The sequence below is a fragment of the Erinaceus europaeus genome, chromosome 15 (assembly GCF_950295315.1).
Source record: "Erinaceus europaeus chromosome 15, mEriEur2.1, whole genome shotgun sequence".
In the NCBI taxonomy this organism is placed as follows: domain Eukaryota; kingdom Metazoa; phylum Chordata; class Mammalia; order Eulipotyphla; family Erinaceidae; genus Erinaceus; species Erinaceus europaeus.
This window is the reverse complement of record NC_080176.1, coordinates 29,121,393-29,146,965: the sequence shown is the minus strand read 5'-3', so window position 1 is coordinate 29,146,965 and position 25,573 is coordinate 29,121,393. Positions and strand designations below refer to the sequence as shown.

The window sequence follows — 25,573 nt, the reverse complement described above, 5'->3', positions numbered from 1 at the left end:
ACCTGCAAACCTGCTTAACCGCTTATGAAGCTACTCCCCTGTTGGTGGGGAGCCGGGTGCTCGAACCGGGTCCTTAGGCCTGTCCTTGCACTTTGCACCACGTGTGCTTAACCCGCTGCGCTACTGCCTGACCCCCTACTTCACCACTCTTTAAGCTTACCCCCCCCATGCAGGCAGGGACCAGGGAGGGGATTGAACACAGGCCCTTGTGCATTGGAATGGGCGTGCTCAACCAGTGCTCCACTGCCTGGCCTCCGTATATTTTTTCATTTGTGGTTTAATATTACTTTTACAGAAGTATAAAATGTCAGGAGGATAATTTCATACTCGCACATGGTGTGCGTGAGTCACAACACCCCCACAAAAGTTCTGTGCCCCAACTCTACCAAACCACCATAGTTCTCACAAAGTCCAAGAGACAGTTTCTTTGTTTATTTTTGCAAGTTCATTTGTTTTAGTCATCTATATTCCACATACATGCTCTAAACCACCCAGTAGTTGTTCTTTGTGAGTTATATACCTCACCCCATCCCCTCTCCCCTCCCTCTTTTCCTCTTCTTTCACTTCCTCCATCTCCTCCTTCTCCTTCTCCTTCTCCTTCTCTTCCCTTTTTCTTCTTCAGATTTATTAACTGAGCTGGCAAAATAGTTCACTTGTATTGCATACTACTTTCATGGGGGTGACCCAGGTTGGAGCCAGGCTCCCATCACACTGAAGGAATCTTCAGTGCTATGATCTCTCACTCTCTGCCTTCCCTGTGTCTATCTAAAACACAAAACAAAAAGGAATATAAAAGATTTATTTTAAAAATATGTTTTATGTATTAATAAGAGGGGTGAGGAGTGAACCAGAGCACATGCAGTGCTGGGGACTGAATTCAGGACTTCATGCCTGAGAGTCCAAGTCTTTATCCACTGAGCCACCTCCTGAGTCACAGTAATTCTAATTTTTAAAAACATGATGACACGAACAAATATTTTTACCCTTAATAACAAGGTTTCTGTCACATACGTTAAAAGAACTTTTTTACAATGAAACCTTTTTCCCTTGGAAAGGAACAGAGTGAATGGTGGCTATGACCCTGTGGTTCTCACTAAAGAAAACATACAGATAGGAACAGTATTTGACTTCAGAAAAGATGGTCCTACTTTGTTGCTTTTCATTCTGCTGGTGGGAGTTCTTTTAAGGACCCAGAACAGTATGTCCTTGTGGCTTGTCCCCCCCCCCCCACTTCCCATGAGCACCCACGCATAACATTTCCTAATCCATCTTCGAGACACTTAGAGGCAAAGGAGCTATTAATAATCCCACTTGCTGGGCAGGCGTGACCTAGGACTGTCCTTGGCCTGGCTGAGCTCACTGGCTTCAAGGGGGCCCTTTCCCTGCTGGTTCTTTGTCTAGACCCTGTGTTTCCCTTGTGGCAGTGCCTATCCCTGCTCTGAAAGGAACCATCTGCATGATACTAGGAGGAAATTCCTCCCCATTCTCTGGACTTACACTGGGATAACTTTACAAGATGTGGCAATTCCTAAAAATGATTTTTTTTTCCCAGAGCACTACTCAGCTCTGGCTTATGGTGGTGCAGGGGATTGAACTGGGAATTTGGAACCTCAGGTGTGAGGGTCTCTTTTTTTTTAATAAGATTTTCTTTTAAAATTATATTTATTTATTTATTTCCCCTTTTGTTGCCCTTGTTGTTTCTTTATTATTGTTGTAGTTATTGTTGTTGTTATTGATGTTGTCATTGTTTGATTGGACAAAGAGAAATGGAGAGAGGAGGGGAAGACAGGGTGAGAGAAAAATAGACACCTGCAAACTTGCTTCAACGCCTGTGAGGGGACTCCCCTGCAGGTGGGGAGCCAGGGGCTCGAACCAGGATCCTTACGCTGGTCCTTGTGCTTTGCGCCACATGCGCTTAACCTGCTGAGCTACCGCCCAACTCCCTAATAAGATTTTTTATTTATTTATTTATTTATTTATTAATGAGAAACATAGAAGGACAGACAGAAAGAACCAGACATCACTCTGGTACATGTGCTGTCAGGGATTGATTGAACTCAGGACCTCATGGTCAGTGCTTTATCCACTGTGCCACCTCCTGGACCATGGCATGAGGGTCTGTTTACAGAACCACTATTTATTTATTTATGGGAAAGAGAAGGAGGAAGAAAGAGAAAAGCAGAAGGGGCTGGATGGGTGGCACACCGGATTAGTGCACATATAACTACACACAGGGACCTGCCTAGGCATCCCAGTTCCAGCCCCGGGCTCCCCATCTGCAGAGGGGTCACTTCACAAGTGGTGAAGCAGGTCTGCGGGTGTCTGTCTTTCTTTTCCCCTATCATCCCCTGCTCTCTTAATTTCTCTCTGTCCTATCCAACAATAACAACAACAACAACAACAAAGGAAAATAGCCATAGGAGCAGTTGTAGTGCAGGCACCCAGCACCAGCAATAACCCTGGAGGCAAAAGAGAGAGGGAGAGAGAGACAGAGACACACAGAGAGAGGAGCAGAGCAGCCACTGAACCCAAGATCTCATGCTTAGAAGTCCAGCACTTTACCACTGAGTCATCTCCTGGACTGCTCCAGCGCCATTTTTAGTCTATGTTTTGAGAAGAGAGACACCAGAGCACCCCTCCACCATCTTTGGCCTTTCAGCCATCTTTATTCTTGGTACTGTCTGTGGTGCTCCCACAGGGTGCCATGACCCTGGGCCTTCAGCATGTGCTCTACCCACTGAGCAACCTCTCTGATATCCCCCCCTTTACACTGAGATTTTTTCTTTTTTTTTTTCTTCCAAAAAAAGAAATGTCTATAATTGCCTGGGGAGATAGTACAATGGATTAAACATTGGGCCCTCAAGAATAAAGTCCTGAGTTTAATCCTTGGTATTGCACATATCAGAGTGATGCTCTGGTTCTCTCTCACTCCTCCTCTCTCTTATAAATAAATAAATAATTTTTATGGGAGTCGGGTGGTAACGCAGCAGGTTAAACGCACAGGGCGCACAGTGCAAGGACTGGTGGGAGGCTCCCTGTTCGAGTCCCTGGCTCCCCACCTGCAGGGGGTTCTCCTTAAGGGATGGTGAAGCTGGTCTGCAGGTGCTTATCTTTCTCTCCCCCTCTCTGTCTCCCCTTCTCTCTCAATTTCTCTCTGTCCTATCCAACAACAACAACAGCAATGACAACAATAATAATGACAACAACAAGGGTAACAACAAGGGCAACAAAAAGGGAAAAAATGGCCTCCAGGAGCAGTGGATTTGTAGTGCAGGCACCGAGCCCCAGCAATAACCCTGGAGGCAAAATAATAGTAATTTTTTATTATTTTTATTTATTGATTGGTTAGAGACAATCAGAAATTGAGAGGGAAGGGAGTGGTAAAGAGGGAGACAGAGAAACCTGCAGCCTGCTTCAGCACTCATGAAGCTCTCCCCCTGCAGGTGGGGACCAGGGGCTTGAACCCAAGTCCTGGAGCATTTTTTTTAAAGATTTTATTTATTTATGAGAAAGACAGGAGGAGAGAGAAAGAACCAGCTATCACTCTGGTATATGTGCTGCCGGGGATCAAACTCGGGACCTCATGCTTGAGAGTCCAAAGCTTTACCACTCTGCCACCTCCCAGACCACATCCTGGAGCACTGTAATGTGCACCAGGTGCATCACCACCCAGCCCCATAAATAAATATTTTTTAAAGCATCATGTTTGAACCCAAGCCCCCTCTGCATTAAATGTAACTTAAGTGCTGTGGTCTATCTCTCTCTCTCAAACTTTTTTTTTTCTCCAAGGTTATTGCAGGAGCTCAGTGCCTGCACCATAAATCCACTGCTCCCGGAGGCTTTTTTTCCCCTTTTGTTGCCCTAGTTTTTGTTGTTGTTGTATTTATTATTGATGCTGTTGTTGGATAGGACAGAAAGAAATGGAGAGAGGAGGGGAAGACAGAGGGGAAGAGAAAGACACCTGTAGACCTGCTTCACCGCCTGTGAAGTGACTCTTCTGCAGGTGAGGAGCCAGGGGCTCGAACCAGGATCCTTACTCTGGTCCTTGCGCTGTGCTACCGCCCGACTCCCTGTTGCCCTAGTTGTTATCATTGTTGTGGTTATTATTATTATTGTTATCGATGTCATCATTATTATATAGGATAGAGAGAAATGGAGAGAGGAGGGGAAGACAGAGATAGGGAGAGAAAGACAGACACCTGCAGACCTGCTTCACTGCCTGTGAAGCGACTGCCCTGCAGGTGGGGAGCCGGGGCCGGGATCCTCACTCAGGTCCTTTCGCTTTGTGCCTGCTGTGCTACCGCCTGACCCCCACTGTCTAAAACTTTTATGTATAATACTGGCAGATTTAGAATTTGGTAAAAATGTCAGTGACCTTTTGTGCAGGAAAGAAAAGGAAGGGTTTCTCTTCATATATTTAGTACACAATCTCTCTCTTTCTCAGTGTGTGTGTGTGTGTGTGTGTGTGAGTAAAAAAAGGTGGTGTCTGGCACAACCCTGCTGGAATCTTACAAAACACGCTTCATCAGAAGACACATGTTCCTCTCCCAGTGAGAAATAGTCAGCATGCTTCTCTAGCAGGGAGCCACATTTATTTTATGGTTTGTTAATGTCTAGGTCTAAGGAGAAGCACACAGTAAGAAAGGCTTGATCCCAGCACAGGGCCAGACAATGGTGCCAGGTAGATGTCATATACATTTTCCACACTCAAGGACTTGGGTTCAAGCCCCCAGGGATGGGGAAGCTTCATGACAGGTGAAGCAGTTCTGCAGATGTCTCTCCTCCTCTCTGTCTTTCCCTCTCTGTCTCACCCGCTAGCCAAAAGAAAAATGAAGGAAAAAAAAAAGATGGGGGGGGGGCAGTCAGGCAGTAGAGTAGCAGGTTAGGCGCACATGGCCGCAAAGCTCAAGGACTGCCTTAAGGATCCGGGTTAAAGGCTCCCTGTCGTTTTGCAAGCGGTGAAACAGGTCTGCAGGTGTCTGTCTTTCTCTCCCCCTCTCTGTCACCCCCTCCTCTCTCGATTTCTCTCTGTCCTATCGAACGACAGCAATAACAACAATAATAATAACTACAACAATGATAAAACAATCAGGGCAACAAAAGGGAAAAAATAGCCTCCAGGAGCAGTGGATTCGTGGCACAATCAAGCCCAAGTGATAACCCTGGAGGCAAGAAAGAAAGAAAGAAAGAAAGAAAGAAAGAAAGAAAGAGAGGAAGAAAGAAAGAAAGAAAAAACAGTTTCCAGAACTGAGGAGTCAGGCAGAGTTCATCCATGATCTCATGGGGAAGAAAAATCTTTTTTATTTACGTGTTTTTCCTGGCTGAGCGTTTTTCCTTATGGTGCCAGGGATTGAACTTGGGACCTTTGATGCCTTAGGCTTGAAAGTCTTTTTGTGTGATCACTGTGCTATCTCCCCCAAACACTGCCCCCATTATTTTTTTTTGCTCTAAGAAATTCTGTTATTTGTTTATTTTTGCTACCAGGATTACCACTGGGGCTTAGGACCAGCACTACAAATCCACCACTCTTGGAGGCCATTGTCCCCCCCCCCTTTTCTCTTTCTCTCTCTTTCTCTTTTTTTTTTTTTGATAGGGCAGAGAGAAATTGAGAGAGACACCTGCGTCACTGCTCATGAAGCATTCCCCCTTGAAATGGAGGGAGCAAGGGCTCAAACCCAGGTTTTTTACACATGGTGATGTGTACACTCAACAGGATGCACCAGCCTCACCTGGCCCCCTCTGTGTGATTTTTAAAAATATTTTATTAATTCTATTTTTTTAATATTTATTTATTCCTTTTTTGTTGCCCTTGTTGTTTTTATTGTTGTAGTTATCATTGTCGTTGTTGTTGGATAGGACAGAAAGAAATGGAGAGAGGAGGGGAAGACAGAGATGGGGAGAGAAAGACAGACACCTGCAGACCTGCCTCACTGTTTGTGAAGCAACTCCCCTGCAGGTGGGGAGCCGGGGGCTCGAACCGAGATCCTTCCGCCGGTCCTTGTGCTTTGCGCGACCTGCGCTTAACCAGCTGTGCTACCGCCCGACTCCCTTAATTCTATTTTTGACAGAGAGAAATACCAGAGTACTCACTTATGGTGGTGTGGGGATTGAACCTGGGATTTTTGGCTCAGGCATGAGAGTCTATTTTCATAACCATTATGCTATCTACCCTGCCTGTGATTTTTTTTTAATTTAAAATTTATTTCCCTTTTGCTGCCTTTGTTGTTTATCATCGTTGTTGTTGTTATTGTTGTCGTTGTTGGATAGGACAGAGAGAAATGGAGAGAGGAGAGGAAGACAGAGGGAGAGAGAAAAATAGACACCTGCAGACCTGCTTCACCTCCTGTGAAGCGATTCCCCTGCAGGTGGGGAGCCGGGGGCTCAAACTGGCATCCTTACGGCCATCTGTACACTTTGCGCCATGTGCACTTAACCCGCTGCACCACCGCCCAGCCACCTTGTGATTTTTTAAAAATTTTATTTATTTTCCCTTTTGTTGCCCTAATTGCTTTTTATAGTTCTTGTAGTTATTGTTGTTGTTATTGATGTCATCATTGTTGGATAGGACAGAGAGAAATGGAGAGAGAAGGGGAAGACAGAGAGAGGGAGAGAAATACACCTGCAGACCTGCTTCACTGCTTGTGAAGCGACTCCTCTGCAGGTGGGTAGCCAGGGGCTCGAACTGGGATCCTTAAGCCGGTCCTTGTGCTTCATGCCACGTGTGCTTAACCCACTGCGCTACCATCCGACTCCTTGTGATTTTTTTATGTAAATTACTTATTTTCATGAGATAGTGTTAGACAGAAAAATGGTGGTGCCGGGGATTGAACTTGGGATGTTTGGGGCCTCAGGCATACAAGTCTGGGGCACTAGCACTGCTCATGAGGCTTTGAACGCTCTCAGCCTGGTGGCAATTCCAAGACTTTTGGGGGAGCTGTGAGTCGTAAATTGTGGGTGGAAACCTAGTACATCTTATCATTAGATGACTAAAGTGTGTTTAAATTTATTTTTAGATATTTTATTCACTTTTTTTTTAATGAGAGAGATACAGGGAGAGAGAGACGAACCAGAGAGGCCAGGCGGTGGCACACCCAGTTAAGCATACATAGTACTACACAAAAGGATATGCACATGGACCCGGGTTTGAACCCACACTCCCACGTGCAGGAGGTCACTTCACCGAGCTGTGAAGAGGGTCTGCAGGTGTCTATCTTTCTCTCCCTTTCTCTATCTCCCCACCCTCTCCCCATTCTCACTGTCCTATCTAAGAAAGAAAAAGAAAGGAAAGGAAGAAAGAGAAAAAGGAAATAATGGTCTTCAAAAGCAGTGGATTCATAGTGCCAGCACTGAGCCCCAGTGATTGGAGGCAAAATAAAAAAGAACCCAGCAAGGAGAACTTATGATTTTCATATGGAAGCTTCCTGTTCAATCCCTAGCACCATGTATCATAGGGACATTTTCTCTCTTTCTCTCTCTCTCTCACTAAAAAAATTATAAAAATTAAAAAAGAAAGAAAGAAGGAAAGAAGAAACCAGAGCGCTGCTCAGCTTTGGCTTGTGCTGATGCTGGGGTTTGAACTGGGACCCTCAGAGCCTCATAGAGGACAGTCATTCTGCATCACCGTCATGTCCCTCCCCGCCCAGATGTATATCATCTCATTTCAAGTGCACCATGCTCCTCTGCCGCAGGGACCATGGCCCAGGTAGCCATGTCGACGCTGCCCGTGGAAGATGACGAGTCATCAGAGAGCAGGATGGTGGTGACCTTCCTCATGTCCGCTCTGGAGTCCATGGTGAGACACTGTTCTGGGTCTGCAAACACCTACCCACCACCCCCAGCCGGGTCACAGTGGAAGGGAGAGACCCAGACAGTACTTCACGGTGGCTGTCTGTGTTCGCCTGCCTGACCAGATCCTGCATCCTAGAGGATTATTAATACATACATATATAAGGGGGCCGGGCAGTAGTGCAGCAGGTTAAACGTACATGGCTTTTGAAGCACAAGGACAGGAGCAAGGATTCTGGTTCGAGCCCCCAGCTCCCCACCTGCAGGGGGGGGGGGTCACCTCACAGGCAGTGAAGCAGGTCTGCAGGTGTCTATCTTTCTCTCCCCTCTCTGTCTTATACTACTCTCTGAGTTCTCTCTGTTCTATTCAACAATAACAACAAAATGGAAAAAATGACCTCCAGGAGCAGTGGATTTGTAGTGCAGGCACCAAGCCCCAGAGATAAGCCTGGAGGAAATGTGTGTGTGTGAGTGTATTTAGGGCCAGTAGAATAGTTCATTTGGGCAGGGTATATATATATGTGTGTGTGTGTGTGTATGTGTGTGTGCATGTGTGTGTGTGTGTGTGTGTGTATTTAGGGCCAGTAGAATAGCTCATTTGGGCAGGGTATATATATATGTGTGTGTGTGTGTGTGTGTGTGTGTGTGTGTGTGTGTGCGCATGTGTGTGTATTTAGGGCCAGTAGAATAGCTCATTTGGGCAGGGTATATATATGTGTGTGTGTGTGTGTGTGTGTGTGTGTATTTAGGGCCAGTAGAATAGCTCATTTGGGCAGGGTATATATATATGTGTGTGTGTGTGTGTGTGTGTGTGTGTGTGTGTGTGTGTGTGCATGTGTGTGTATTTAGGGCCAGTAGAATAGCTCATTTGGGCAGGGCACTGCTTTGCCATGTGCACGATCCAGGTTGGAGCCCAGCCCCACTGCAATGAAGAAAGCTTCAGTGCTGTGGTCACTTTCACTCTCGCTCTATTTCTCTCTGTCTCTAAGAGAATGTTTATTACAGGGGGCTGGGCAGTAGCGCAGAGGGTTAAGCGCACATGGCAAGGACCTGCATAAGGATCCTAGTTTGATTCCCCAGACCCCCACTTGCAGGGGAGTCACTTCACCAGCAGTGAAGCAGGTCTGCAGGTATCATTGTCTTTCTCTCCCCCTCTCTGCCTTCCCTTCCTCTCCATTTCTCTCTGTCCTATCCAACAACAACAGCTGTGACAACAATAACAATAACAGCTACAATAAGCACAACAAGGGTAACAAAATGGGGAAAATGTCCTCCTCCAGGAGCAGTGGATTTGTAGTGCAGGCACCGAGCCCCAGCAATAACCCTGGAGGCAAAAATAAAAAAATATTTTTTTTTAAAAAAAAGAATGTTTATTCCACTATGGCTGTAATGCATAAACTCAGATGTACAGATACACTGAAGCTTCCCAGACCTGAGAATGTAATGAAGTTATGTCTGTTGTTTTCCAGACACGTTCTGCTTCAATTCAAAGGTGTAGCAGTCATCCATGTAGGTGCAGGGGTTTACAACCTGGATGGAAGCCTTACCTTGTGGGTGAACCTTGGCTGAGAGTTCTGTCTTGTATCTGACCACAAGACACCTGTTGAGGGCTGGGCAGATAGCTTCCCTGGACAGTACTCTGCTTTGCCATGCGCACAACCTAGTTCCAGCCTAGCTCCATTATGGTTGACAAACTTTCTGTGCTGAGCTACCTCCCCTTCCTTCCTTCCTTCCTTCCTTCTTTCTTTTCTTTCTCTTCTTTTTGCCTTCTATTCTTTCTCCTTCTTTCCTTCCTTCCTTCTGTTCCTTCTTTTAGATGTATTCATTGACACAAGAAAGAGACAAAGAAGAAGCAGAGCATCACTCTGGCACATGCCATGGCAAGGCTGGAACTCAGGACCTCAGGCTTGATCATCCAATACCTTCTCCACTATGCCACTTCCTGGCTTGCTGATTCTGTTCGGTCCTTTGTTTGTCTCCACCCCAGTGTAAGGAGCTGGCCAAGTCCAAAGCAGAAGTGGCCTGCATCGCGGTGTACGAGACGGATGTATTTGTGGTGGGAACCCAGAGAGGACGGGCCTTTGTCAACACCAGGATGGACTTGCAGAAGGATTTTGCAAAGTTTTGTAGGTGTTAGTTGTTTTCTTTTTCTTTTGTTTATTGATATTTTGTCATTGATATTTTACCAGAGCATAGGCTGATGGTGGTGGTGGGGATTAAACCCGGTATCTTTGGGTGTCTCAGGCATGAAAATCTTTTTGTAGAACCATTATGCTGTCTCTCCAGTCATTATGTCCTTTGTACTCTTGGACCTTTTTAAAAAAATATTTTTTTATTTATTTAATATTGGCTAGAGACAGAGAAATTGAGAGGAGATGGGGAGATAGGGAGAGAGACAGAGAGACACCTGCAGCCCTGCTTCACCACTCATGAGGCTTTCACCCTGCATGTGGGGACCAGGGGCTTGAACCTGGGTCCTTGGGCACTGTAATGTGTGCACTTAACCAAGTGTGCCACCACCTGGCCCCCACACTCTTGGATCTTAACAGTGCTTCTGAGTAATGCTTTTTGTAAGCATTTCTTTTACTTGTTTGTCAATGTATAATATTTATGGAGTATTTTTTTTTTATTGAGGGAGTTAATGCTTTCAGTGCAGTCACTGACATATGCACACAATTTCATCATGTAACAGGCCCCCGAAGTTTTCTTCCTATCCCTCCCCCCACCAGCTTTTCTTTGCTTTGGTGCAGTATACTATGTCCAGTCCATGTTTCACTATGTGAGCTCCCTCCCAGAGTCCTTTGCAATACACCATGACCTTAAAAAAAATCTTTATTTATTTATAGGGGCCAATCAGTGGCACATCTGGTTAAGTGCTCACATTACAGTATGCAAGGACCCAGGTTCAAGCCCCTGGTCCTCACCTGCAGGGTGAAAGCATTACAAGTGCTGAAACAGAGCTGCAAATGTCTCTCTGTCTCTTTCTCTCTTTTTCTCCACCTCCGTTCTCAATTTCTCTCTGTATCCAATAATAAGTAAATAAAAGTATTTTTTAAAAAAAAGGTTTTATTGAGGGCCAGGTGGTGGTGCACACACATAGTACAAAAAAGCACAAGGACCAGTGCAAGGATCCCAGTTCAAGCCCCTGGATCCCCACTTGTGGAGGGGCGGTCGCTTCACAGGTAGTGAAGCAGGTCTACAAGTCTCTCTCTCAGTCTCTGTCTCTCTTTTACCTCCAAGGTTATCACGGGGGCTTGGTGCCTGCACTACGAATCCACCACTCCTGTGACCATTTTTTGGATAGGACAGAGAGAAATTGAGAGAGGAGAGAGAAAGACACAGGGCAGGGGAGATAGCATAATGGTTATGCAAACAGACTTATGCCTGAGGCTCCTAAGTCCCAAGTTCAATCCCCCGCACCACCATAAGCCAGAGCGGAGCAGTGCTCTGGTGTTTCTCTGTGTGTGTCTCTCTGCATCTCTCTCAAAAAATAAAAAATTAATAATAATAATATATATATATATATATATGATGGACACTTACAGACCTGCTTCACTGCTTGTGAGCCTACCCCTCTGCAGGTGGAAAGACGAGGGCTGGAACTGTCTATTTCTCTCTTTATCTTCCCCTCTTTTCTCAATTTCTCACTGTCCTATCCAAAAAAAAAAGAAAAAAAATGGATAAAAATTGCCACAGGGGCAGTGGATTTGTACTGCAGGCACCAAACCCCAGCAATAACCCTGGAGGCAAACAAAACAAAACAAGCAAAAAAGTATTCTTTGAGGGAGTCGGGTGGTAGCACAGCAGGTTAAGTGCAGGTGGCACAAAGTGCAAGGATCTGCGTAAGGATCCCCACCTGCAGGGAGTTGCTTCACAAATGGTGAAGGTGTCTATCTGCAGGTGCCTGTCTTTCTCTCCCCCTCTCTGTCTTCTCCTCTTCTCTCGATTTCTCTCTGTCCTATCCAACAATGACGACACCAATAACAACAACAGTAATAACTACAACAATAAAACAAGGGCAACAAAAAGGAATAAATAAATAAATACTTAAAAAGTATTCTTTGTGGGAGTCGGGCGGTAGCGCAGCAGGCTAAGCACATGTGATGCAAAGCGCAAGGACCAGCCTAAAGATCCCGGTTCAAGCCCCCGGCTCCCCACCTGCAGGGGAATCGCTTCACAGACAGTGAAGCAGGTCTGCAGGTGTCTATCTTTCTCTCCCCCTCTCTGTCTTCCCCTCCTCTCTCCATTTCTCTCTGTCCTATCCAACAACACGACATCAATAACAATAAAAAAAGGGCAACAAAAGGAAATAAATAAATATTTAAAAAGTACTCTTTGTATAGAATATGTTCAGTTTGATTTATTTTAAAAATTGATTATCACAAAAAGTTGATTATTTTTATTTATTTACTGGACAGAGACTGCCAGAAATCGAGAGGGAAGGAAGTGACAGAGAGACAGACACCTGCAGCCTTGCTTCACTCTCAGAGCTTTCCCCCTGGAGGTGGGGAGCAGTGGCTCACACCCAGGTCCTTGCACATTGTAACTTGTCCGCTCAGCCAGGTGCACCACCATCCTGCCCCTAGTTTGACTTACTACATACAAGAAAAAGAGACAACAGAGCAGGACTCCAGTTCATGTGACACTGAGATTCAAACCAGGGGCCTCAGGCATGTGAGCCCAATGCTCTCAGCAGTTGAGCTATTTCCCTAGCCTCGAGAAAGTTGTCTTCAATTCCTAATAGTAAAACTGCATTTAAAAAGGAAGAAAGGAAGAAAAAAAGAAAGAAGGCAGGCAGGCAGGCAGGCAAGCAAGCAAGCAAGCAAGAAAGCTCAGCCTGGGGTCTCAGGACCGAACCCCTGTCCCCTTTATCCCTAGAGTCACCTCCCAACTGAGTGTCAAGCTGTGTGCCGCTGCAAAGACCATGTTCTGGTTGATTAGCTCTGGTTGTCTGTTCACCCTCAGTCTCTGTTATTTCTCCAGGCTGGCACTGTGGATTTTCAGAAAGTGTCCGGTGCTAAGTAGGATGCTGACGCTGTGCCAACCGTTCATTTACAGGTGCCGGGGAAGGGGTGTCAGAGGTGGAACCCCCCTGCCCTGCGACCAGAGTGCAGACGAGAGCAGGAGAGAGAGAAGAGCTTAGCAGGGCAGTGGACGACCACTTCCGCTACTGCTATGGTAAAGCCCCCCACAGCACCACGTCTCTGGATGCAGGCAGCCCTCCTGGAGGATGGGTTCCCTTCCTGAAGCTCAGGCCATAAAGGATTTGTCAAGAGGCCAGGTGGTGGTGCACTGGGCTAAGTGTACACATTACAGTGTGCAAGGACCCAGGTTCAAGTCCTTTGTCCCCATCTGTAGGAGGGCAGCATCACAAGTGGTGAAGCAGGGCTCCAGGTGTCTCTTTGTCTCTTTCCCTCTCTATCTCCCACTCCCCTCTTGATTTCTCCCCATCTCTATCCAAAAATAAATAAATGAAAATATAATAATAATAAGAAGAAGAAGAATCTATCAGTAGTGTCCCAGGAGGGGGTGCGGTGGATATAGCCTTGGACTCTCCAGCATGAGGTCCTGAGTCCCATCCCCGGAATTGCATGTGCCATGGTAAATCTAAGGTAAATATTAAAAAAAAAAAATTAGAGTGGTCCAGGAGATGGCACAGTGGATAATGTATTGGACTATCAAGCATGAGGTCCCAAGTTCAATCCCTGACAGCACATGTACCAGAATGATGTCTGGTTCTTTCTCTCTCTCCTCCTATTATTTCTCATGAATAAATAAATACAATCTTTAAAAAAAAATTAGATTCAAGTAAATCTAAGAAAAAAAAGCTGGAAAAATAGCTAGCTCCCCCTGCAAAAAATAAAAGTAAGCCTTTCAAAAAAAATTAAAACATGGGCCAAGCAGCAGTGCACTTGACTGAGTGTACACAGTACTGTATGCAAGGACCCAGGTTTGAGCCCCTGCTCCCCACTTTCAGGAAAGGAAGATTCATGAAAGGTGAAGCAAGTACTGCATATATCTTTCCTCCACTCTCTCTCCTCTCTCTCTCTCTCTCTCTCTCTCTCTCTCTCTGTGTCTCTCTCTGTTGCCTCCAGGGTTATCACTGGGGCTCAGTGCCTGCACTATGAATCCACTGCTCCTGGAGGCTATTTTTCCCTTTTTGTTGCCCTTGTTGTTTATTGTAGTTATTATCATTGTTGTTATTGCTGTCGTCGCTATTAGATAGGGCAGAGAGAATTGAGAGAGGAGGGGAAGACGGAGGGAGAGAGAAAGACAGACACCTGCAGACCTGCTTCACTGCCTGTGAAGTGACTTCCCCTGCAGCTGGGAAGCCAGGAGCTCAAACTGGGATCCTTATGGCTGACCCTTGCGCTTTGTGCCACGTGTGCTTAACCCACTGCACTACCGCCCAACTCCTTTTTTTTTTTGCCTCCAGGTCATCACTGGGGCTCAGTGCCTGCGAATTCACTGCTCCTGGAGGCCATTTTTCCAATTTTGTTGACCTTGTTGTTACTGTTATTATTGTTGCCACTGCTGTTCTTCTTGGATACAACAGAGAGAAATCGAGAGAGGAGGGGAAGACAGAGAGGGGGAAAGAAAGACACCTGCAGATTTTCCCCACTCCAGATTAACTTCTCAGATAGAGAGAGAGAGGCAGTGGCCTTTCCATCTAAGCTGCAATATGCATTTTTAAAATTTATTTATTTATTTATTGGATAGAGACAGCCAGAAATCAAGAGAGAAGGGGGAGATAGAGAAGGAGAGAGACAGAGACACCTGCAGCCCTGCTTCACCACTCATGAAGCTTCCTCCCTGCAGGTGGGGATTGGGGGTTTAAACCTGCATCCTTGCACATTATAACATGTGCACTCAATCAGGTATGCCACCACTTGGCCTAAGTGATAGGCATTTTAAAGATATATTATTCAGGTAGTCGGGCAGTAGTGCAGCAGGTTAAGCACAGGTAGTGCAAAGCGCAAGGACCAGCGTAAGGATCCTGGTTCAAGCCCCCAGCTCCCCACCTGCAGGGGAGTCGTTTCACAGGCGGTGAAGCAGGTCTGCAGGTGTCTGTCTTTCTCTCCCCCTCTCTGTCTTCTTCTCCTCTCTCCATTTCTCTCTGTCCTATCCAACAAGGTGACATCAATAACAACAATAATACTACAACAATAAAATAAGGGCAACAAAAAGGAATAAATAAATAATATTAAAAAAAGTAAAAAAAAAGATAAAATGTATTATTCAACAACAACAACAACAAAAAGTGTGTGTGTGTGTGGGGGGATAGACTGCATCACTCTGGCATGTGTGCCTCCAGGAATGGAATACTTGACAGTCGAAATGCCTTATTCACTGGACCACTTCCCAGATCATTTTATGCTTGTTTCATTTCATTGTTTTTGTTTTATTATTTTTTTTTTCCTAACCAGATCCCTGCTCAGCTACAGCTGATGGTGGTGCTGGGTATTGAACCTGGGACCTCAGAGCCTCAGGCAGGAGTCTTTTTATAGGACCCCCCCACTCTTAAAAGTTTTTTTTTAGTATTTATTTATTCCTTTTTGTTGTTTTATTGTTGTAGTTATTATTGTTGTTGTTATTGATGTTGTTGTTGTTGGATAGGACAGAGAGAAATGGAGAGAGGAGGGAGAGAAAGATAGATACCTGCAAACCTGCTTCACCGCCTGTGAAGCGACTCCCCTGCAGGTGGGGAGCCGGGGGCTCGAACCAGGATCATAACGCCGGTCTTTGTGCTTCATGCCACCTGCACTTAACCCGCTGTACTGCCACCCAACTCCCAAAAGTATTTTTTATTAACATGGAAAGAGAGAGAGGTTGAGAAAGAGCCATAATGGGGCTAGTTGATGACGCACCCAGTTAAATACACATATTACCAAGCACAGGGACCCAGGTTCAAGTCCCTGCTCCCCACTTGCAGGGGAGATGCTTCTTGAGAGGTGAAGAAGGGCTGTAAGTGTCTATCTTTTTCTCTCCCTCTCTATCCCCCCCTCAGTTTATCTCGATTCTAATAAAACTTACAAAGAAAAAAGAAAAAGAGAGAGAACGATAGCATCACACTGGCTTGCATGATGCCTTCAGTGGGACTCAGGGCATCACACTTGTGAGTCTGACTCTGTCCTCGCTGTGCCAGGACTCAGCTTCGAGCCCCCAGTCCCTAGCTGCAGGAGGAAAACTTTGCAAGTGGTGAAGTAGTGTTGCAGGTGTCTCTCTGTCTCTCTCCCTCTCTACCACCCCCTTCCCTCTTGATTTCTGGCTATTTCTATCCAATAAATACAATAAAGATAAGAAAAAAAATTAAAAAGAGGTTTAGCTATGCCAGCAAACTGCTGGGAGGGCCTTTGCATGCAGATCCCAGAGTGAAACCCACCTCCTCTCCAGGTAAAGCCTTGGGGACACAGGTGAGGGTCCCTGTCCCCTACGGGCAGATGCTGAGAGACCCTGAGGCTGTGAGTGTGCGGGGCCTTCCCGAAGGTGTAGCCCCCCAGAACCCCGAGAATTATGACCTTGTGACCCTGCAGTGGATTTGGGAGAACAAAGCAGGAATGTCCTTCATCATAAATAGGTGAGTGACCACCCCCTCTCCAAGTCTATCTGGGGAGAGAGCAACAGCTTGGTTGTGTTTTTGTTTTTTGTTTGTTTGTTTTTAATATTTTATTTACTTATTTTCATTGATTGGATATATACAGAGAGAAATTGAGAGGAAATGAGGAGATTGTGAAGGGACTCCTGTGAAGCGACTCCCCTGCAGGTGGGGAGCTGGGGGCTCGAACTGGGATCCTTATGCCGGTCCTTGTGCTTTGCACCACCTGCGCTTAACCTGCTGCGCTATCGCTCAACTCCTTTTTCATTTTATTTAAAAAAAATTATTTACTGATTCATTTGGATAGAGACAGAAATCAAGAGGGGAGGGGGCGATAGAGAGGGAGAAAGGGAGACACCTGCATCCCTGCTTTTCATGAAGCTCATGAAGCTTTCTCCCTGCAGGTAGGGAATGGGGACTTGAACCCAGGTCCTTGCACAGTATAATGTGTGTGCTTAGCCAGATGCACTACTACCTGACCCTTTATTATTAATTTTCCTTAGAGCCTTGCTCAGCTCTGGCTGATGATGGTGCTGAGGACTGAACCTGGGACCTTAGAGCCTTAGGCAAGAAAGTCTTCTGCAGAACCATCCTGCTTTTTTCCCCTTCTGCCCTAAGACATCCTGTGGGTGTCTCTTTCATGCATGTCCTCCTGAGCTAACATCTTGGTTCTCTTACAGGCCTTTCCTGGGTCCCCTGGGTCAGCCAGGTAAGTGACAGTGTCTCATCCTTGGTGGTGGCCCTGGGCTGCTCAGCTAGCTCTGCTTCCCTGTTCTTCCTTTTTGCTTTTCCAACTTTTTCATTTAGATAGAGATGAAGATGGAAGCACTGGAGCTTCCCCTGGTGCTGTAACACCTCCCATGTGGTGCCAGGGTTTGGGCCTCAAGAATGGCTACACTCTACCCAATGAGCTCTCTCTCTGGCTCCTCTTTCCTTAATCAACTAAAGATGTAAGCTTGGCACCTTCTAAAGTTTATTTATGTTTATTACTTTTACAATTATTTTTCAAAAATACATTTCTTTTCCTCTTACCCTTTCTTTTTTCACTTTTTTCTTTTAATATTTATTTATTCCCTTTTGTTGCCCTTGTTTTATTGTTGTGGTTATTATTGTTGTTGTTATTGATATCATTGTTGGATAGGACAGAGAGAAATGGAGAGAAGAGAGGAAGACAGAGAGGGGGAAAGAGAGATAGACACCTGCAGACCTGCTTCAGCGCCAGTGAAGCGACTCCCCTGCAGGTGGGGAGCCACGGGCTTGAACCGGGATCCTTATGCTGGTCCTTGTGCTTTGCGCCACGTGCGCTTAACCACTGCGCTACCATCTGACTCCTGAGTCTTATTTTTTTTTAATTACTGGGGATTGGTGCCTGCATGACAAATCCACCACCCCCAGTGGCCATTTCTTCCTTCTTTATTGGATAGGACAGACAGAAATTGAGAGGGGAGGAGGAGATAGAGATAGATAGATAGATAGATAGACAGACAGACAGACAGACAGACAGACAGACAGACCTGTAGTCTTGCTTCACTACTTGTGAGGCTTACCACCTGCAAATGGGAGGAGTGTTTGAACCCAGGTCCTTGCTCATGGTAATGTGTGCGCTTAGCCAGGTGCTCCACTATGCATCCCAATAATACTTTTTTTTTTTTTTTTGCCTCCATGATTATTGCTGGGGCTTGGTGCCAGCACTACCAATCCACTGCTCCTGGCAGACAGTTTTTTCCATTTTATTGGATAGGACAGAGAGAAATTGAGAGAAGAGAGGGAGGCAGAGGGAGAGAGACAGACAGACACCTGCAGAACTGCTTCACCACTTGTGAAGTGACCCTCCTGCAGGTGGGGAGCTGGGGCCTCAAACCCAGGATCCTTGCTCTTTGTGCATTTAACTGAGTGCTCCATGACCTGACTCCCCCCAAAATACATTTCTTCTTGTTAAAATATTTTATTTTTCGGCAGGAGTAGGTAACATAATGGTTATGAAAAGAGACTCTCATGCCGAGGCTCTGAAGTCCCAGGTACAATCCCCCACACCACCATAAGTCAGAGCTAAGCAGTGCTCTGGGAAAACATTTTTAAAATTGTATTTTAATGAAAGAGAGAGAAAAACGAGAGTGAGACCCTCTGTTCAGCTCTGGCTGAGCTCAGAATGGAGAGTCTTTTGCAGAACCCCTATGCTGTTTCCCTGTGCGGTCTTTTTTACATTAAAAAATATAAATGTATTTATTTATGATAGAGAAAGAAAGAAAGAAAGAAAGAAAGAAAGAAAGAAAGAAAGAGCAGGAGAGACAGACAGAATCAGAGCAGACAGAATCAGAGCATCTACAACAAGGGCAACAAAAGAATCAAAGCATCTCTCTGGCACATGCAATGCCAGGGATCGAGCTTGGGACTCTGCTGTGTGAGTCTAATGGTTTATCCCCTGCACCACCTCCCAGGCAGCCTCCCCTGCACCACCTCCTGGGCAGCCTCTCAAGATTGTCTCCCCGCTGAGAATGGTGTGGGGAGACAACTGTGTGTGTCTGTTTGCTCCTGCACAGGTGACCCTGGGCCAATGACAGTGACATCAGCCAGAGAAAGGTAAGGCACATGGGATGGAGAAAGAGGCCCACAGTTCATTCCAAGTGCGGTTGTCACCCCAAGGAACAGCTTCCTCCTCAAATTTATAGTATTTATTTGTAATTGTTTTAAGATTTTGTTTATTTATTGTAACATGTGAAATCAACCAGGTGTGCCACCACCTGGCACCTGATTTTGTTTATTTATTAATGAGAAAGATAGGAGAAGAGAGAGAGAGAGAGAACTAGACCACTCTGGTACATGTGCTGCCAGGGATTGAATTCAGGACCTCATGCTTGAGAGCCCATTGCTTTATCCACCTCCCGGACCATGTAATATTTCCTTCCTTCCTTCCTTCCTTCCTTCCTTCCTTCCTTCCTTCCTTCCTCCCTCCCTTCTTCCTTCTCTCTCTCCCTCCCTCCCTCTTTCTTCCTTCCTTTTTTTCTTTTTGCCTCCAGGGTTATCGCTGGATCTTGGTGCCTGCACTACGAATCCACTGCTTCTGGCGGCTATTTTTTTTTCCTTTTTGTTGTCTTTGTTGTTTATAGTTGCTGTTATTATTATTGTTGTCATTGCTGTCACTGTTGTTGGATAGGACAGAGAGAGATTGAGAGAGGAGGGGAAGACGGAGGGGGAGAGAAAGACACCTGCAAACCTGCTTCACCACTTGTGAAGCGACCCCCCCAACCCCCCCACCTCCCGCTCGAACTGGAATCCTTGAAGGGGTCCTTGCACTTTGCATCATGTATGCTTAACCCTCTGCGCTACCGCCTGGCCCCCTCCTTTCTTTCTTTATCTCTTTCTTTCTTTCTTCCTTTCTTTCTTTCTTTCTATTTTTTTTTGCCTCCAGGGTTATTGCTGGGGCTCGGTGCCTGCACCATGAATCCACTGCTCCTGGAGGCCATTTTTTTCCCCTTTTGTTGCCCTTGTTGTTGTAGCCTTGTTATGGTTATTATTGTTGTTGATGATGTCGTTCGTTGTTGGATAAGACAGAGAGGAACAGAGAGAGGAGGGAAAGACAGAGGGGAAGAGAAAGACAGACACCTACAGACCTGCTTCACCGCTTGTGAAGCGACTCCCTTGCAGGTGGGGAGCTGAGCCTTGAACTGGGATCCTTACGCAGGTCCTTGTGCTTTGAGCCACGTGCGCTTAACCTGCTGCACTACTGCCCAACCCCCCCTTCTTTCTTTTTTAAATTTATTTTCTTTTTTGCTTCGAGGGTTATCGCTGGGGCTCAGTTCCTACACCACGAATCCACGGCTCCTGGAGGCCATTTTTTTCCATTTTTGTCGCCCTTGTTATTGTTGTCATTGGATAGGACAGAGAGAAATCGAGAGGGGAGGGCAAGATAGAGAGGGTGAGAGAAAGACACCTGCAGACCTGCTTCACCACTTGTAAAGTGACCCCCTTGCAGGTGGAGAGCTGGTAGCTCGAACTGGGATCCTTCTGCTGGTCCTTGCACTTCACGCCATGTGCACTTAACCTGCTGTGCTACCACCTGGCCCCTTCTTTATTTATTTTAATGACAGTGATTCAGAGAGAGAAGGAGGGCAACAGCCCTGCTCAGCTCTGGCTTGTGGTGCTGCTGCAGATCAAACCTGGGACATAAGAGCGTCAGGCATGAGTTGCAGAACCATTATGCTGTCTCCCTAGCCCCCTTCCTAGCCAGTGCTAGAATATGTCAGTTTGCTGCACTTTGTTTCCTCCTCCCCCTCCTCCTCCCTCTCCCTCCCCCTCCCCTCTCCCTCTCCCCCTCCCCCTCCCCTCCCCATCCCCCTCCCCCTCCCCCTCTCCCTCCCCTCTCCCTCCCCCTCCCCTCCCCATCCCCCTCCCCCTCCCCCTCTCCCTCCCCTCTCCCTCCCCCTCCCCTCCCCCCTCCCCCTCCCCCTCCCCCTCCCCTCTCCCTCCCCCTCCCCCTCCCCCCCTCTCCCTCCCCTCTCCCTCTCCCTCCCCTCTCCCTCTCCCTCTCCCTCTCCCTCCCCTCTCCCTCTCCTCTCCCTCTCCCTCCCCCTCCCCCCCTCTCCCTCCCCTCTCCCTCTCCCTCCCCCTCCCCCTCTCCCTCTCCCTCTCCCTCCCCCTCTCCCTCCCCTCTCCCTCCCCCTCCCCCTCCCCTCCCCCTCTCCCTCCCCTCTCCCTCCCCCTCCCCCTCCCCCTCCCCCTCTCCCTCTCCTTCTTCTTCTTCCTTTTTTGCCTCCAGGGTTATTGCTGGGGATCGGTGCTGACACTACAAATTCACTGCTTCTGGTGGGCATTTTTTTTTTTAAATTTTATTGGACAGACCAGAGAGAATTTAAGAGAGGAGGGGAAACAGAGAAGGAGAGAGATAGATAGATACCTGAAGACCTGCTTTACCACTTGTAAAGCGTTCTCCCTGCAGTAGGGAGCTGGGGTTCGAACCCAAATCCTTGCACTTAGTACTAAGTGTGCTTAACCAAGTGCACCACCACCCAGCCCCCTTTGATATACTTTTCTTTATTCAATGGTATCTTTGGGATTGTAAGACCAAATATAGGTTGATACCCTTAATTTTAAAAAAAGCTTAGCACTTTTAAACTTTTATATCATTTTATTTATTTTTTAATTAAAAAGAAAGAGAACAGAGCCCTTCTGAGCTCTGGCTGATGGTGGTGCTGGGGATTGATCCTGGATCCTCAGAGTCTCCCCAGACCTCCCTTAATTAAAAAAAGTGTGTGTGTGTGTGTGTGTGTGTGTGTGTGTGTGTGTGTGTGTAATATGACAGGGACAGAAGAGGGAACCAGAGTATTACTCTGGCACACTACATGCTGGGGATTTGAACTCAGGACCTCATACCTATGGAGCCCTTTAGCATCTGTGCTCCCTCCTGGACCACAGCACCTTGATTATTTTTTATTTATCCTTTTTTTTTTTAATTGCCACCAGTGTTATTGCTGGGACTCAGTGCCTGCGCAATGAATCCACCACTCCGGCAGCCATTTTCCTTTCTTTTCCTTCTGATAGCACAGAGAAAAGACAAAAGAGAAATTTCCCATGAGTGGTCATCCCACTTCCGGTTATCTTGTCCATCTCCAAAACGGGAACGGCTGCTGGCTATGATAACGTCACCCCAGAACTCATTCTTAACTTGGGCCCCGCAGCAAAGAAGTGGCTCACTTCATTCCTGTCCCACATCTTGGAATCTGAATCTATGCCCAAAATTTGGTGTCGTGCGAAGATAATAGCAGTTTTGAAACCAAAGAAAGACCCAACACTGGCTGCCAGCTATAGACCAATTTCTCTCCTCTCCGTGTGTTACAAACTCCTTGAGAGGCTGCTTCTGTCACGTATTTCTCCTCTTACAGAGAAATTCCTATCACCCGCCCAAGCTGGTTTCCGCCCAGGAAGATCTACCTGCGAACAAGCCCTGGCCCTCTCAACTTACATTGAAAATGGATTCCAGAAGAATTTAAAGACGGGTGCTGTCTTTGTTGATCTCACAGCAGCCTATGACACGGTCTGGCACCGTGGTCTCCTAGTCAAGATCTCAAGATGCCTGCCTCCATGGGTGGCCAACACTATATCGTTTCTTCTCCAAAACAGAAGATTCCGGGTGCATCTGGGTGACAAGTCTAGCAGATAGAGACTTGTCTCAAGTGGCCTCCCCCAGGGCTCTGTTCTGGTTCCTACGCTATTTAATATTTACATCAATGACCTCCCAGAAACTTCTTCAAGGAAGTTCATCTACGCCGATGACATCTGCTGTGCAACTCAAGCATCCAAGTTTGACATCCTTGAGGAAACACTCACGAAAGACATGTCTCTGATATCTGATTACTGTAAAAAATGGCGACTAATCCCTAGCACTGCAAAAACGGTATCATCTGTTTTCCATCTACACCATGCCTCGGCCTCGCGTGAGCTTAATGTGCAGCTTGGCGATACGAGAATCCGGCATGAAGCCCAGCCAGTCTATCTTGGCGTTACTCTCGATCGCACTCTGTCATTTCACGAACATCTCATAAAAACTGCAGCAAAGGTGGGCGCGAGGAATCACATCATTGCAAGACTGGCCAGCTCCTCATGGGGCGCGAGCGCTTCCACACTACGATCATCATGTCTGGCATTATGCTATTCCACTGCAGAATACTGTGCCCCAGTGTGGTTCCGTAGCCCCCATGTCCACTTGGTCAATTCCAAATTATATTCCTCCTTGAGGATAATTTCTGGAACCATCCGTTCCACCCCGGTTCCATGGCTGCCAGTTCTCAGCAACATCGCCCCGCCAGATATTCGTCGGGATGCGGCATCATCTAAGTTCATTTCCCACGTCTACGCTCGACCGGACCTGCCAATATACGCGGATATCTTCGCCCACCCTGTCCAACGCTGGACGTCTCGTCACCCAATCTGGTCCCCTACGCCTACACTGAACTTCTCTGTTCCAGTCTCTTGGAAACAGAGCTGGCAGTCAGCTGAGGTAAAGAACAAACACCTCATCACAGACCCCTGCAAGCGTCAACCCGGCTTTGACCTAGCACGTTATGATTGGACCCTCCTCAATCGCTATCGAATAAGCCATGCGCCGCTATGTTCCATCGCTGGGGAGCCAGAGACGACCCGAACTGTCCCTGCGGCTACAGACAGACTATGACCCACATAGTCAACGACTGCCACCTCTCCAGATTCAAAGGAGGTCTTGAAACTTGACATCAGGCTCAACCTGACGCTGTTGACTGGCTACGGAAGAAGGGCAAACGCTAGAAGAAGAAGCACAGAGAGAATTTGAGGAGGAGGATGGGGAGATACAGAGGGAGAGAGAAAGACACCTGCAATACTTGCTTCATTGCTCCTGAAGTTTCCCCCCTGCAAGTGGGAAGTAGGGGCTTGAACCCGGGTCCTGATGCAGGGTAACGAGTGCACTTAACCAGGTGTGCCACTGCCAGTCACCCCCCCCCACTTGACCAGGGTCTTGAGGAAGTTGAAGGGCACCAGGGCGTCCAGTCTGCTGGGTTGGACCTGGGGGCTCAGAGATCTGGGGACCACTGACCCAGTACCTGTGATCACCTTTCACCCTGCACGTCATGACGGGGTTCCTTCTCCTTCCAGCGGGAACCCCAGCACTGTGAAGGCTGAACCCCTGGAAGATGCCGGTATGTACAGGTTGTCATTGTGCTCCACTGGTTGGTTTTATTGGGGGGGGAATCAATTAACGGGACTCCATGTAAGCTATGATGGGAGGGAAATTTTTCCAGCTTGAGAAACTTCATCTACAGAAACCCTGGAGCAGAGGGCTGGGTGGTGGCACACCTGGTTGAGTGCACATATTGCAATGCGCAAGGACCCAGGTTCGAGCCCCCAGTCCCTACCTGCCGGGGGAAAGCTTTGCGAGTGGTGAAGCAGGGCTGCAGGTGTCTTTCTGTCTCGTTCCCTCTCTGTCTTCCTCTTCCTCTCAAATTCTGACTGTCTCTATCCAATAAATAAATAAAGATAATAAAAAAAACCAATAAAAAAGAAACCCTGGAGCTAATACAATACTTATTTTCTCCCTCCATCTCTCTCTACCTCTCTCTCTCTCTCTCTCTCTCGCCTCAGAGTTATCACTGGGGCTCAGCCCCTGCTCCTGGAGGCCATTTTCTCCATTTTGTTGCCCTTGTTATTGTCATTATTATTGTCATTAATGTTGTTGTTGAATAGGACAGAGGGAAATGGAGAGAGGAGGGGAAGACAGAGACGGGGAGAGAAAGATAGACACCTGCAGACCTGCTTCACCGCCTGTGAAGTGACTCTCCTGCAGGCGGGGAGCCAGGGGCTCAAACTGGGATCCTTACGCCCGTCCTTGAGATTTGCGCCATGTGCGCTAAGCCCACTGTGCTGCTGCCCCCTATCTCTTTCTCGTCGTGTATTTTCATTTATTTATTAACACAAGAAGGGGTCGGGCAGTGGTGTACCCAGTAGAGCGCACACATTACAGTCCACAAGGACCTGGGTTTAAGCCCCCTATTCCCACGTGCAGGTGGGATGCTTTCAGAGCAGTAAAGTAGTGCTGCAGGTCTTTCTCCCCCTCCCTCTCTCTCCCTCTCTCTCCCTCTCTCCTTTCCAGGGTTATTGCTGGGGCTCAGTGCTGGCACTAGTAATCCACTGTTCCTGACAGCCATTTTTTCCATTTTATTGGATAGGACAGTGAAATGGAGAGAGGAGGGAAGATAAAGAGGGAGAGAGAAAGAGAGACACCTGTAGACCTGCTTCACCGCTTGTGAATCGTCCCCCCTGCAGGTCTACAGATCTTTGCACAGGCCCTTGCGCTTAGTACTACGTGCGCTTAACTGAATGTGCCACCACCTGGCCCTCTCTCTTTCTCTCTTTAACATCCTCTTCCTTCTCAATTTCTCTCTGTCCTATCCAAAAGGAAAAAATGGCCGCCAGGAGCAGTGGATTCCTAGTGCTGGCACTGAGCCCAGCAATAACCCTGAAGGAAAGAAGAGAAGTATGTAAATGCAGATTTTAAGTCAACTGTCTATTATTTTATATATATATATATACCTTACCAGAGCATTGTTCAGCTCTGGCTTATGGTGGTGCAGGGGATTGAACCTGAGACTTCGGAGCCTCAGGCATGAGAGTCTGTTTGCATAATCATTATGCTATCTGCCCTCTGCCCTATTATACCTTTTTTAA

At 47.0% G+C, this 25,573-nt stretch overlaps 1 protein-coding gene across 9 annotated transcripts in view; it reads left to right on the top strand.

Moving 5' to 3' along the window:
* Positions 1–25,573, top strand: part of LOC103109016 (general transcription factor II-I repeat domain-containing protein 2A-like) — a 55,143-nt gene that overhangs the window by 1,629 nt on the left and 27,941 nt on the right. For 4 of the 9 annotated variants that reach the window (XM_060173537.1, XM_060173535.1, XM_060173531.1 and 1 more), the window contains exons 2-9: positions 7,689–7,792; positions 9,773–9,911; positions 12,844–12,963; positions 16,180–16,363; positions 17,062–17,090; positions 18,922–18,961; positions 24,005–24,048; positions 25,305–25,382. In XM_060173537.1, coding sequence (XP_060029520.1) covers positions 7,694–7,792; positions 9,773–9,911; positions 12,844–12,963; positions 16,180–16,363; positions 17,062–17,090; positions 18,922–18,961; positions 24,005–24,048; positions 25,305–25,382 — 733 coding nt within the window. In that variant the 5' untranslated portion in view covers positions 7,689–7,693. Of the gene's footprint in view, positions 1–7,643; positions 7,793–9,772; positions 9,912–12,843; positions 12,964–16,179; positions 16,364–17,061; positions 17,091–18,921; positions 18,963–24,004; positions 24,049–25,304; positions 25,383–25,573 lie in introns of all 9 variants that reach the window. The other 5 variants (XM_060173532.1, XM_060173536.1, XM_060173530.1 and 2 more) reach the window with 4 other exon arrangements.